The 15,021-nt window shown below is 33.4% G+C and overlaps 1 protein-coding gene across 7 annotated transcripts in view; it reads right to left on the reverse strand.

The window, feature by feature from the left end:
* Nucleotides 1–15,021, reverse strand: part of ANKRD31 (ankyrin repeat domain 31) — a 141,632-nt gene that overhangs the window by 52,299 nt on the left and 74,312 nt on the right. For all 7 annotated transcript variants that reach the window (XM_025047708.1, XM_025047710.1, XM_025047709.1 and 4 more), the window contains 2 exons: nucleotides 12,328–12,483; nucleotides 5,132–5,274 (listed from right to left, as the gene is read on the reverse strand). In XM_025047708.1, coding sequence (XP_024903476.1) covers nucleotides 5,132–5,274; nucleotides 12,328–12,483 — 299 coding nt within the window. The remainder of the gene's footprint in view (nucleotides 1–5,131; nucleotides 5,275–12,327; nucleotides 12,484–15,021) is intronic.

Below are 15,021 nucleotides of genomic sequence, written 5' to 3' on the forward strand. Positions count from 1 at the left end.
AAAGGTATATTATTGCAAATGCGTGCTAGCATACAACTGTAAACAATATCCAATATTTCTTTCAACAATACAGAGTTTGGGTTTACCTATAACATCTTGCCCAATAAAAACAATTCAATGTAAGTGCTACTGAATCATAATTTGATATACATATCTCTTCTCTTACCAAAAAAAAAGGAAGAAAGGAAGAAAAAAAGAAAGAAAAAGGAAGGAAAGAAGGAAGGAAGGAAGGAAGGAAGGAAGGAAGGAAGGAAGGAAGGAAGGAAGGAAGGAGGGAAGGAAAGAAGGAAGGAAGGAAGGAAAGAGAAAGAAAGAAAGAGGCAAGGAGGAAGAAAGGGAAATGTTGGTTCAGCTGCTGGTAAAATGGGTTTAGCCAACACACCAAGAATAAAAGACTGGTTCTATAGAAGTAAATGTTAGTTTAACAGCTTTCAAGAGTTAATTATGTCTTCTATCTATACCTGTGTTGCTGCTGCTCTGCCTCAGATTCTCAGGGAGAAACCGGACAATCTTTAATCTGTTACTACTCCTCAAGCAACCTTTATGAAGCTCTCTCTATCCCCTTACCCACTGCTGCCTTAGAGAAAAATAACCTCTCCGGAGCTTCTTTCATTTACATATTTTATCATAGTGCCCAATATACTCTAGATTACACTTATTTCTTATATATCTGTCTCTCCTGTACTCTAAGTTTTTTGAGAGTAGGACTGTTTTCTTTTAAAATCAATTTATTATTTTTGAATAGGAAATAAATGAATATAATTCAAAATACAAAAGGCTCACCAAAGTATATGATAAAAAATGTTTCCCTCCTCTATCCCTGTCCTTTATTTTTTCCTAAGTCAGCTCTGGTTACAGTTTCTTCTGAGTTTTTCCAAAATTAGTCTAGTCCAACATTTATCTATGTATGTATACATACATATGAATATATAGTTTTTCTTACACAAGTGGTCATATACTATATACATTCCTCTGTATCTTGACCTCTCCACCCCCAACCTCCAACAATAGACCTTGGAGATTATTCCATACCAGTATAGACTGAACTTCCTCATTCTTTTTAGCAGCAGAGTAACAGTTTACTATTGAATGTATTATCTGAATGTACTATATGTACTATAATTTATTTAATCAGTACTCTATTGACATGTTTAAGCTGCTTCCAAGTTTTTGCTACAGAATTATGTCTTAATCATCTTTGTGGTCCCAGTACCTATTATAGTGTCTGGCACAGAGTAAATGTTCAATAAATGTTGTTTAATAAAAGAATGAATGTAGACCAGGGAGGATGTGGGGAGTAGGCTTTAAGTAACATTACACTAAAAGAAAGCTAAATTTCCATGTTAATATCTGGAATGAGAGAAAGGATCTGAATTTCTTTAAATTATATATACCTAAAAATTAAATATATATGCATTTTTCCTTTTATAACAAAGCATTCTAGGAGAGGAAAACGTAATACTACACACAGGGATAATATGAGCCAAATCCTTTACAAATTATTAAAACTCAGCAACCTAATGATTCTGCTTTTCATATTACATTATTATAGGAATTTAATGTTAGATAGGGGAATTAAAAGTAATAGTAGGTGCAATTAAATCTATAATTCACAAACAGGTCATGTACAAGAAGATAAAGAATATGCCTAGATCTTCACATTTTGTTCAGCAAAGAAAATGTAGAGTGTACTGCTTTCTTTCAGTATAAGTAGTATTGTAAAGGGGTTAACAAAGGCCTGTGTTGTTTATCTCTGGAGGTTTTCTGTCAAATAATAAACCACACAGTATGAGAGTGACTCAGGATCAAGAAGATCAAGAAGTGTGAGAAAGAGTGCTATAGGAAGTGGAAAGGCAGGGGCTAGAGTCTCGATTTTCTGGAAATATGGGTTGGTGATCCCAAGGGAGTAGATATATCACTTTGGCAGTCTTGGAAGTTTATTTATATATCCTCTAACTTAAAAAACAAACAAACAAACAAACAAACCAAAAAACCTCTCTTTTCACTAAAAGGCAGTAAATAAATGATTTTCCTTGAGTTTTCCCCCTAATTTTAAACCTACATTTAGGTTCTGTATTAGTTATCTGTTGCTACCTAACAAATTACCTTGGCTCAAAACAATAACAAATATTTATAATCCGATCGTTTCCATGGGTCAGGAATTTGCTAGTAGCATAGGAGGGTGGTTCTGTTTCAGGGATTCTTATGAGGCTGTAGTCAACAGGTTGGCTGGAGACACAATCATCTGAAAGTTTGACTGAGGCTGGAGGATCTGTTTCTAAGTTGGCTCACTCACATGGTTGTGGGCTGGAGGCCTTAGATGATTACCATGTGTACCTCTCCATAGAGCTGCTTGAGTGTCCACACCATATGACATCTGGTTTCCCCAAGAGTTAATGAACCAGGAAAATGAACAAGGAAGAAGCTATGATATCCTTTTAACCTAGTCTCAAAAGTCATAGTCACTTCTGCCATATCCTCTTTGTTACTGAAACTCCAGCCCACACACTCCTGGGGAGGAGAATCAGGCTCTATCTTTAGAAGGGAAGAGTGTTAAAGACACTTTTTAACATATTTTAAAGCCACCACAAGTTCTTAACTGGAACAACCAGAACAATTTCAGTAAGTGGCTGGCTTCACCATCCCCACTTATTTACCTCATCAAACAGTAGAACGCTTAGGAAAATACACTTCTACTTAAAGCCTGCCCATGAATTTACATCTTTAATCATACTATTGAATCAAGTACTTTCCTCCCTCTAGAATCAGCTGACTTCTTTGTGTAAGAAGCCACAAGGACAGAGAAGGAAATTCAAGTACTTCAAAAACACAACATTTTTTACTATACACACCTAATGGGATATAAACAAAAAAAACTACAAAAAATTTCATTAGTAGTTTCACCGTTAATAATATTGTTAATATTAATAATTTTGCTAGTAGTAGTACTGTAAGTATATTGTGCAACAAAGAAATAACTTAATTTATTAAGAAAATGTTTAGCATAAGAAGAAGAGATACAAATGTAAAGTCAAAGTAAGTATGAACCTATAATATTAACTCTGAAATAGAAGTATTGATATAAACTCATGTTTTTCTTTCTAAAAGTATGTATTTCACTGAAAATGCCTAAGAGCAATGACATCCAATAGTAAAGAGCACACCTAACACCCAGATTGTGGTCTCTAAATGAATTTTCCATCAAAACATCCATTTACAGAAAATATGAGGAAAAACAAGTTATATAATACCACAAAGATAAAATTAGCCAAATCCATAACTTAGGAAATTCTGTTATAGATTAAAAAATACTTGAGACACAACAAACATATGTAATATATGGACCTTGATGGATTCTGATTCAAACAAAAACTTTCTATAAAAACACATTTTTTAGATAAGCTGGAAAATTTGAATATGGACTGGGTATTAAATGGTATTAAGAAATTTAATTTTTATTATGTGAAATGATTTTGCAGGTGTAGAAAAGACTGGCCTTACTCATTAGAGACACAGGCTCAAGTATTTATGAGTAAAATGGTACGATGTCTGGGATTTCTAAAAAATACTCCCAACAGCAAAACACAGTCCATGTTCCAGCCTGTAGAGGTGGTTTGACTCTTTTTAGTGCGATAGAATATATCGTCAAACTTCATAAGAGAGCCCACATAGCTCATACAGACACACATAGAATGAATAACCACCATGTCTGAGGAATATTTTTTCAACATATGTGAATCCCAACAACACTGTCAACCAATCTCATACATTCATATACCACAGGAAACTTCATGAAATAAAAAGCACTGTTAAAATCATAACAGCTTACATCACTTGTTATGCCATTTCCTTCACCTACTAAAAGTAAGCCTAATAAAGGAGGAATAAAGGTTTGTCTGACATGGCCTATTCTTAGTGATGCCTACCGATGTGCAAAGATCACTACATTCTTGCCTAAACGTCTCCCTCCATCTATAAAATAATTTGTTCCAGATTTTCTAACTTCGAGTTGATAATCTGTAATGCTACCTTTTCCATGTTTTAAAAAATATATTTGTTTTTATCAGTTTTATTGGGATAATTCACATGCCACATAATTCATTTAAAGAATATAATTCAAAATGTTTTAGTATGTTAAGAGGGTTGTACAACCATAACCACAATCTGATTTTGGAACATTTTTGATTACCCTTAAAAGAACCCTCTATCATCTGTCACTCCCCATTCCACACCAGTTATCTCCCATTGCTAATCTTTTTTCTTTCTCTATAGATATGGAGTTTTATGGATATTTCGAATAAATGGAATTGTGTTTTTTTATTGGCTTTTTCACTTTTTAAAAAATATATTATCTTTTAGTATCTTTCCAGTATACAGTCAATGCCTGTAAGATCATATATTCAAGTTTCTACATCTTTGGAATGTTTAAAAAGCTCACACTCTCTAGGTGCTGGGTCCAACATCAGGTTCCCAGCCTTCCCTATCTGACATCTTCAGTCCTGTGACATCTAAGGCAGGGCCTGTAATGTAGTGTCTGAACTGGAAAAATGTCTAGGAAGCTCAGAGAATATATGATTTCTGAGATAAACCATGTGTGCTAGAATTCATAATCATAATTAATATTATCATTATTGCAGTTATTATTAACCAACTCTATGGAATTACAGTATTTTGATATTTTAACCATTGGTACACTTCTGTGCTGATGTACACTGACTGATCATTAAACCTGAAAGGTTCTCATGTCTTATACTAACTCTGAAAGTAACACTAGACTCCATAAAGCTTTATGCCTCCTATCAGGACCGGACATCATTGAGTAACACTTTATAAGAAGAAATATTCTCCTAAAGCCTAAAAAAGCATCATACAAAGAGTCTTAAGTGCAAATTTAAAAAATACTATGTATAACCAAACCATATTCTATAGTTACTAAAAGTAACATGTGAAATGTCATCTGCCACATTAGGCAGAACAAATCCATCACAAAGTAAATTTTTATTATAAATTCTGAGTATTGATTAGCAGAATGAACCAAAACTAAATTCTTGCTGTTCTACTGTTTGGTCCTAGAGAGTTTTAAGATTTTCAGAATGCAGTATTTTACTCTGCAAAAAAAGCATCACAGTACCTTATAATGTCTATTCATCACAGCATCATGTAGGGGAGTGATCTGGTACATTCCTTTGATATTTACATCTGCTCCACCTTTTACTAGTTCACTTGCTGTCTCATAAAATCCTCCTACACTAGCTTCATGAAGTGCTGTCCAACCTATTATACAAAAAGGAAATAGTATTTGTTTATATTTAGCATCTTAATAATGTTTGTGCTCACCCTTAAAATAAAAACTCTAAGTTGTTCCTTAAAAAGTATTTTTTATTATATGAAACAAGATAAACTCACCATGAAACAAATCTGTATTATTTGGTAAATTCAATAAACCTGAGAAACAAATCAAATTCCTACCCCCAACTCTGTTGAAAAAAAATATGAAAAGTAGTAAAATATTTAAAATTCTTCTGCCCTCCTCACATAAAAAGGCTGTAATGGATTATTATTAGCTAATAAAGAATGCTGGTTGAAGGCTACTTTTCTATAGAGAAGAGGGGAAAAAATCTTTATTTCTAGCTCAAGGTAAAGTAAGCCAAGTGGCAGGATAACACAGAAGTCAGTTCCAAAGTATATATTTCTTTTCTTCTTATTTGCAAAAAGCTATTTATAATAGTTCAACTAACAAACCACAAACTGCTCCAAGAAAACCAGTCATCCAGATAAATATTATTTTTCTCTGTTAGCCAGAGGCAACTGTATACATTACAGATATTTATTAAATTCCAATAAATCATATGATTGATGTAAGAAAACCTAAAAGTTGCATGTTAAAAGTGTATTTCACTAACTCTTTCCAGAACCTTCTCCATAAACAGTTTTCTCAATCTCGACACTAACATTTTGGGTTGGATAATTCTTTGTTGTTCTGAGAATTCCACCATATGCCAGTAGCATCCCTTCTTTCCCAGTTGTAACAACTAAAAATGTTTCCAGAAACTGCCAAATGTCCCCTCAGAGACAAAAACACCCCAGTTAAAAATCACAGCCATAAAATGCTATAGAAGTTTCTCTTATAGTATTAAATAGAAAGCCTAGAGAAAGAAATAAGAGCACCCAAAATGGTAAAGATATAGCTAATAGGAGTTTTTTTCCTATAAATTTTCCTAGAATGCATACAGCTATTTAAAGCACAAATTTTAACATTATGTTTGGGGGTCTATGTGTGTAAGTGTAATATATATGAGAGCTATTGTATAAAAAGGATAAGGGAAATATATTCGATGTTCATACATTTTATATGAAGTATTACAGTATTAACTCTAAGATGACTGTGAAACATTAAAGATGTATATTGCAATCCCTACACTATACACTAAAAAATAATGCAGACAAAAAGAGAAACAAATAAAACTCATGAGAAATAATTAATAAAATGATAGTCCTAAATCTAACCACTTACATGAAATGAAAATTGATTAAAAGGCAGAGATTGTCAGAATGGATAAAATAACAAAACTGTATGCTGTCTACAAGAAATACATTTTAAATATAAAGATATAGATAGGTTGAAAATATAAAAGCTAAAAAATGGTATAGCAAATAGATAAGAAATAGAAGAAGGCTAGGGTATCTATATTAATATATAATCTATAAAACATAATATATAAAGTACATTAATAGATATTAATATATAAATTCTATTTTATATATTAATGTAATCATCCTAGATAAAGAGATTTCAAATGATTAAAAGGTTAATTTATCAGAATACATGACAATTATAACTGTGTAGGAACCTAATAACAGAGCTTCAAAATATAAGAAGCAAAAATTGACAGAATTAAAGGGAGAAGTAGACCACTCCATAATCACAGTTGTGAAGATTTCAATACCCCTCTCAGGAAATGATAGATCAACTGGAAAAAATAATCAGTAAAGACAGAGATGTTCTAAACATTATCAATCACCTTCGTCTAATTGACATTTATAGAACCTTATATACAACTGAAAAAAAAAATCAAGTTTATAAGGGATAGTTCCAAGAAAGACCATATATTAGACATTAAACCAATTCTCAATAAGTGTAAAATAATCAAATTCATAGAAAATGTATCCTTTAACCACAATAGAATTAAATTAGAAGTCAATAATAGAAAGATATCTAAATAACCCTTAAATATTTAAAATTAAACAACTTCTAATATAATCCTGGGGTCAAAGAAGTAATCAGACAAGAAATGAAAAGTATTTCAAACTAAATGATAATGAAAATATAACGTATCAAAATCTGTGGGATGCAGGTAAGTGCAGTAGAGGGGAATTTAAAGTTTTAAATATTTATGGCAAAAAGAAGGTACAAAAATCTGTGACTTCATTTTCAACCTTACGAAGCCAGAAAAACAAAGAAAATCAAAAGTAAGTAGAAATCAGAAAAAGAGTAGAAATAAAATAAAAAACAGATCAAAAAGAAAAAATTTTAAAGCCAAAAGTTGGTTCCTTGAAAAAAATTAATAAAATTGATAATCCTCTAGGTTAGGAAGGATGGAATTAAAAAAAGAAAAGGAAGGAAGGAAGAAAGAAAAAAAGCAGTGTGAGGAATGAAAGATAAAACATCTCTAAAGAGCTTCAGATATTAAAAGGATAACAAGGGAATATTATAAATAACTGTGCCAAAAAATTCTATAACTTAGATGAAAAGGATGAATTCCTTGAAAAGTATAATTTACCAAAACTGACACAAGGTAAAAGAGAAAATCTGAATAGCCCACGCCTACTAAAAATTTTTAATTTATTATCAAAATCTTCCCACAAAGAAAACCACAGGCCCAGATAGTTTCACTCCTAAGTTCTGTTAAACATTTAAGAAAGAAAAAACCCTAATCTTAAACTCTTTCAGAAAATAGAAGAGGAGAGAATACTTCTTAACTCATTTTATGAGGTCTGCATAACCCTGGTACCAAAACCAATATATCACAAGAAATTTATAGACTAACGATACTTATCGACATCAATACAAAAAATCCTTAACATAGTATTAGCAAGTTGAATCCAGCAATATATAAAAAGAATAATATATCATGATCAAGCATCCATTCCTCATAAAAACTCTCAGCAAATTGGGAATAGATTTCTCACATGGAGCAAAAGCCTTACAAAAGCCTACAGCTAACATCATGCTTCATGGTGAAATAGTAAAGAGGCAAAATTAACCTATGGTGAAAAACATCTGTACAACAGTGGCTTCCAGAGACTGGGGGTGAGGAATAACTGGCAAGAGGCATGAGGGAACTTTCTAGGATGAATTTACCATTCTATGTCTTGAAAGAGGTTTGAGTTACACAGGTGAATGTATGTGCAAAATTCATCAAATGGCACATTTAAGATTTGGCAATTCACTATATGAAAACTTTACCTCAAAAAAAAAAAAAAAAGAAAACTACTGAACTCATAATATTTTTGATGAGGTGTTTAATTACTAAAATGTATGAATGCCTATAACTTTCTTTGAAATGCATTAACATAAAGATGAATTGATGGATGAACAGAGATATTTAAAGATGGATAGGTGTATGAAATAATAAGAAATATATATTGGTTTCTGACATAGAGCTCCTAAGTCTCTTGGAATTTTTCCTGGGTGACAGAAATGTCTTTTGTTCAGATGAGAAAACTTTTGGCAGGCTCATAGATGGGGGCTGGTCATCAGAAAGACCAAGCCATGATTATAAACTTGGAACTTTCAGTTTCACCCTCCCCATTCTCTGCAAAGGAGGGAGGGGCTAGAAAAATGGATTTCATAATTGATCATGCCTACATGATGAAGCCTCCATAAAAATCCCCAAAGTATGGTATTTGGAGAGCTTTTCCAGGTTGGTGAACACATATGCATGCTGGAAAGGTAGCATATCCCAATTCCATGAGCACAGAAGTCGAACAGAAGTTGTGGGTAGCCTGGGGACCAACTACTTGCAACTGGCATCTAAAGTGGGAGTGGGGGCAGTCTTGTGGGAATGAGCCCTTAACCTGTGGGGTCTGTGCTAATGCGGGTTTAGTGTCAGAATTGAACTGAAGGACGCCCAGCTGGTGTCAGAGAATTGCTTGATGTTTTGAAAACCTACACATCTGGTGTCAGAAGTGTTATGAATGTGAGTAGAAGAGAAACCCAAGTGTTTTTCCTTTATAATAACTAGCTGATAAAAACAAATGTATAGAATCTAGGTATTAGGTATACAGATGTTTATTGTACAATTCTTTCAACTTTCCTATGTTTGAAATTTTTCATACTTTCTGAAAATTTTTCAAATAAACAGCTACATGTGCACTTTAAAAACACAACCATTTAAGAACTACCAGTTTTTAAAAAAATAATATAAAAACTATCTCCCCCTAAAGTACTGTTTCTGAGAAAAAAAGAAAAAAATATGACCTCACTGGTGTTTAGGTTTGGGGACCTGTAGACCAATGGAAATTTGCTTACCAATGTGTATACTGGTTAGCTTGATTATTTTGCCACGGGTCTAGGTTTGGTTGGATGAAAAAATAAAGTATTAGAAATCCAAAAGTTATTAACTTTGGAATGCAAGTGATGATTTTCCTCCTAGAAAACTTCCTTTCCTTATTTAGGTTTCCTTGAAATACATTAAAAATTAGTTTCCTAAAGGGAACAAAATGGCTGTTATAGGAATGAGAAAACAACTATAATGAGAGATTAGCTTGTTTTTCTGAGCCCAGAATTATTAAAAGATAAGGTAAATGTAAAGCAATGTCTGGTTTCCAAGGAAAAGCCAGTCTTATATTTTAAATTTACTGCAGAAAAGTCCCAAAGAAGGCAAGGTATATGTGAGTAATCCAGAGTAAATGATGGGGCCTGGAGAGAGGGGGAGTTAAAAATGAATCCTACTTTAAGTGAAATCTAAACAAGGATGACTCAGTAATGAACAGTATCAATATCAGGGTTGAAAGACTTTCCAGCATCGATAAAGCCGGAAGGACCTTAATTCTACAGTGAAAAAGAGCCGCTGTAGACCATAGAAAGGACTACATGTTACAGAAAGAAATCAAATGTAAGAAAGAATTTCCCTCTCCCTAAGGGTTAGTCCTACTGTGATGTAAAACCACTGCTACAAAAGAAAGAGTATTATTTTACAACAGATTTTTATTATCTCCAAGATCTGTAGGTTGGAAGATCATTAAGCAACATTTTTTTTTCTTTTTAAAAATTTAACCATTTTGGAGGAAATATCTTTAAAGCTTTAGAGGATTATAAATTTCCTATAAAGAGAATATAATTTAACACGTTTAATAAAGATTCAAGATTATATTAGTTTTGTTCTAATGCAGCAAATGATAAAACCCATAGAGCTATGAAGCACACTCTCTTCTACATTATATAGTCCTCAACAATTTTGCTTCTTATTTTTTTATGTTTTTAGCTGTCCTTTACCTTGCTGTTGGCTTAAACTTCTTACTATTATCAATATCTTGGCCTATGCCATCCTTTCTTTCCAGTTCTAATGTGTCATAGGCATAGCAATCAAATAGAATTCTGTGTAGAATAATGCTCAAGGCATTTGTATAAGAGGGTTTTTAGGAAAGAAGCTTTATGAGATCTGTTTTGGGTATTCAGAGTTTTTTTGTTTTTTCCAGACAACTACCTGGTTGTCACCATTGCTTTTGATAGGTAAAAGATATCAAAAAATGTAAATTGAGCATTTGTAAAATACAAATCTTATCTATGAAATGTTATTATAACATTTTGTAATTTCTCGAAAGGCACTTAGCCTTTTTTGGATTATATCACAAAATAAATATATTAAAAGGTTTTTAGTAGATATTATCTTTTTGTTTTCATAGCATCTGGCATATAAGACGCATGCTGGAAAAGCTCACTACATTGGACTGATACGTTACATGGAGCTCATACACCTCTTGCCAGTAGTTCTTGAGCTTAAATGAGAATAAAAATCACTGGGAGAATTTTTAGGTTTTAAACTATAGATTTTCATTGTGAGTGAGTTTTGGGGCTGAAGAAAAGGTTGTACTTTAAACGAACATTGCAGGAGACTCTGATGAAGATGGTTTGTAGACAACTCTTTGGTAACACTGCCCTCTGCAATCTGTGGGATATAATAGCCTTAAGTGTAAAGATCAGAGCTAAGATGGAAAGTAGGAAGTAGAAAACAAGAGTTCAAAAAGCCTGGAAAATATGGTAAAGATAAAAAATTCATGAAAGTCACAGAAATATCTGGGTCAGTGACGAGGTGTTCATTAACTGGGTGAAGACAAGCAGGGAACAGCCAACAAGGATGTTAATGATGGCATAGGGGAAAAAAGGGCTAGGGAAAAAGACACATGTTAAGAGATGCCTGGGAAATCCATAAAGTCAAGTTTGCTACATGTAGAGCTATTCCTGAACTAAGCAGACAGAGACTAACAGAAAGAACCACCTAAACCCCAATTATAGTATAAACCGAGGCCTTGCTAAAGTTAAGTATGAGGGGTACACTTGTAATCACCTGCTTGTTTGTGGATTGTGCTGTTGATCTCTGTACACATAAGACTTTTTAGCACTGTTTCATAAAGTGAGAAAGTCTAGAAACAATGGTAAAAGTATTGACACATAAAATCCCTATCCAGGTTGGCCCAATGCTGCTCCATGCCTTAAATGCCTTTAATGAGTCACTCTTCCCCAGAACAAGTCAGGTTCTCCCCACAAAGAGACTGTACTAGAGATCCAGCTTTGCAGAGAGACTGTACTAGAGATCCAGCTTTGCAGAGAGACTGTTCTTTCTGAGCTCTCTGCTCAACCCTCTCTACTTCGTCCTCTCTTCTCTCCATTTTCCTGGCCATTGCTACTGCTGTACATCTACCATTTTGTCATCAGTTTCTCCTGAACTCAGTGTACCATCAGCCTCTTTCAGCTTTTGACCTCGTTTCCCTTACAGAGTTGAGGCTCAGAGTAATAATGCCCATTCAAAGGCAGCAAGCAGACTCAGGAACCCCATCCTTCCGTGTAATGTCACTGCACACAGCCCACCTGATGGGTCACAGGCAGGCATAATGATTGAAGTGAAATATAATACTCTTCTCCTGCTCCCTCCACCCCTGACCACCTAGGAGATGATAGTGAAGAACTACTTGTGTAGGAAAATTACCTGGAAGCTTTTTGTTTGAGACTTACCTTAGGCCTATTTTGCCATAATTTCATAAGAGTGATTCATCTGAAACTACAAACCACTTCCACGATAACTATGGGTGGTAACCCAAACTTACCAGCGTAAGTTGGTTGATTAACATTTCCACCTTTTTTAATACAATGATGAACAAGATCAGCATCATTGGACAGAGCAGCCTTATACAGTAAGTTCTCTCCAAAAATATTTCTCCGGTTAATGCTAGAAAGAGATATTTTATTCATCTTCATTTTATCTGAAATAAGGGAAGGAATGAAAGAAAACAAACAAACAAAAATAATGCTTATTTGCAAATCAGGAGGAATATAGATAACAGGGTGAATCCAGTCAACATTCTGGAATAGAGGTATATTATACTATGAAAGAGCATTTCATTCATTTAGCCAACTATAATATCTATGTACAATGTGAGACAAATGTTAAATAGTTTGAAAATATTTGTACAAGTTATAAATCATCTAATCAGTTTTAATTCATTGAAACCCCATGACAGGTGCATACATGAGAAGATTAACAGATTTTCTTAAAAGTTCTGGTGAAAAAGACTATTTAAATCTAGAATTAGATGCTATTAAACCCAATTAAATGTTATATAATACCAAAATGTCTCATAAAACCATTAGAGAAAATCTAAGAGGTATATAAGACACAAAAATTAACCCCCATGAGACCAGAAAAGAGAATGCTAAATTTTCTCTTTGCTAAAAATAACTGTCATAAATTAAATAAAGAACTATGATCTTGATTTGTACAATAGTTTTGATTTCTTAAGCCAAGAAATACATAATTAAAATAGTTTCCCAGGTTATGTAAACCAAGTGTCACTTCTCCACTGTGACTTCTAAAATACTGAAACTGCTCATTTAGATACCCCAAATCCTGTCAATTTTTGTGGTTAATATTCATTTGGTTTCCCTGAATTTCACAACAGCTTTGATGATAACTTTTCCCATTTTGATCTAGCTAGTATGCCCCATTCTAAAATCTCACGAAGGTAACTGAGTTTACCTACTGTAGCAAATTTCTTAGTAGACCACAATTTGCCTTTTGATTCCTTCCGCTTAATTAATTCCACTGTAAAACAAACCAACTGCTGAATATTTGAAACTACCTTCCTGCATCCCAGACTTACAAGCATTTTGCTCCTAAGAGATAAACTGTATACTTACCAAAATCAATAGTCTTTAACTCCCAGACCTGTCATTGTTAGTTGTACTTGCTATTATAATTATGTGATTTATTTAAAATAACAAATTAAGAAGAATACAAAAATTTTGAATGAAAACTAAGTTGTGGAAGACATTCACTTCCAATCATGACTAAATAATGGCCATGACTTGCCCTCCCATTGCAAGCAACTTTCTTTTGATTGGTATGGAAGGCTAAATAATGCTCCTCCAAAGATGTTCACATCTTAATCCCTAGAACCTGAGAATGTTACATTACATAGCAAAAGGGATTTTGCAGATGTGGTTAAGTTAAGGATCTTGGGAAGAGAAGAGGGAAGCAAAAAGATCAAAAGGGGAGAAGGCAATGTGACAATGGAAGCAAAGACTAGGCCAATGTGGCCAGGAGCAAAAGAATGCCACAGCCTCTAGAAGCTGGAAGAGGTAAGAAACAGATTATTCCTCTGGAGCCTACAGAAGGAACCAGTTCTGCTGACATCTTGATTTTAACAACTTAATTTTCATTTGGACTTCAGACCTCAGGACTGGAAGAGAATAAATTTGTGTTGTTTTAAGTCATTAAATTTGTGGTAAATTGTTACCACAATAGAAAACTAATACAACTAACATTAGCAAAGTATATTTTTCCTCATTATCCTTTTTAAAATAATTTTTTATTTTTCAATAATAGTTGACATGTGATATTAGTTTCAGATGTACAACATAGTAATTAGACATTTATAATAAACTCATGAAGTGATCACCTGGATAAATCTAGTAGCCATCTGACACCATACACAGTTTTTACAATATTATTGACTATATTCCATATGCTATACTTTACATCCCCATGACTATTTCATAACTTCCAATTTGTACTTCTTAATCCCTTCCCCTTTTTCACCCATTCCCCCAACTCCCTACCCATCTGGCAATCATCAAAATGTTCTCTGTATCTATGAGTTTGTTTCTGTTTTGTTTGTTTTACTTTTTAGATTCCATATGTAAGTAAAATCGAATGGCACTGGTCCTTCTCTGTCTGACTTATTTCACTTATATAATACTCTATAGGTCCATCCATGTTGCTGCAGATGGCAAAATTTCATTCTTTTTTATGGCTGAGTTATATTCCATTGTATATATGTACCACTTCTTTATCTATTCATCTCTTGATGAACACTTAGGTTGCTTCCATGTCTTGGCTATTCTAAATAATGCTGCATGAATATATGGATGCATATGTCTTTTTGAATTAGTTTTGGGTTTCCTTGGGTAAATATCCAGAGGTGGGATTACTGGGTCCTTCTTTGTTTCATTATAGCCTTTGTTTTAAAGTCTATTTTATCTGGTATAAGTACTGCTACCCCAGCTTTCTTTTTTTCCATTTCCATTTTCACGAAATATCTTATTCCATCCCTTTACTTTCAGTCTGTGTGTCTTTTCAATCTGAAGTGAGTCTCTTGTAGGCAGCATATGTAAGGATTTTGTGTTCTTATCCATTCAGCCATCCTGTATCTTTTGATTGAAGCATTTAAATCATTCACATTTAAAGTAATTGTTGGTAAATACATAGTTATTTCCATTTTATTATTCATATTTTTGTTTTC

Source organism: Pteropus alecto, unplaced genomic scaffold (assembly GCF_000325575.1).
Source record: "Pteropus alecto unplaced genomic scaffold, ASM32557v1 scaffold20, whole genome shotgun sequence".
Taxonomy (NCBI): domain Eukaryota; kingdom Metazoa; phylum Chordata; class Mammalia; order Chiroptera; family Pteropodidae; genus Pteropus; species Pteropus alecto.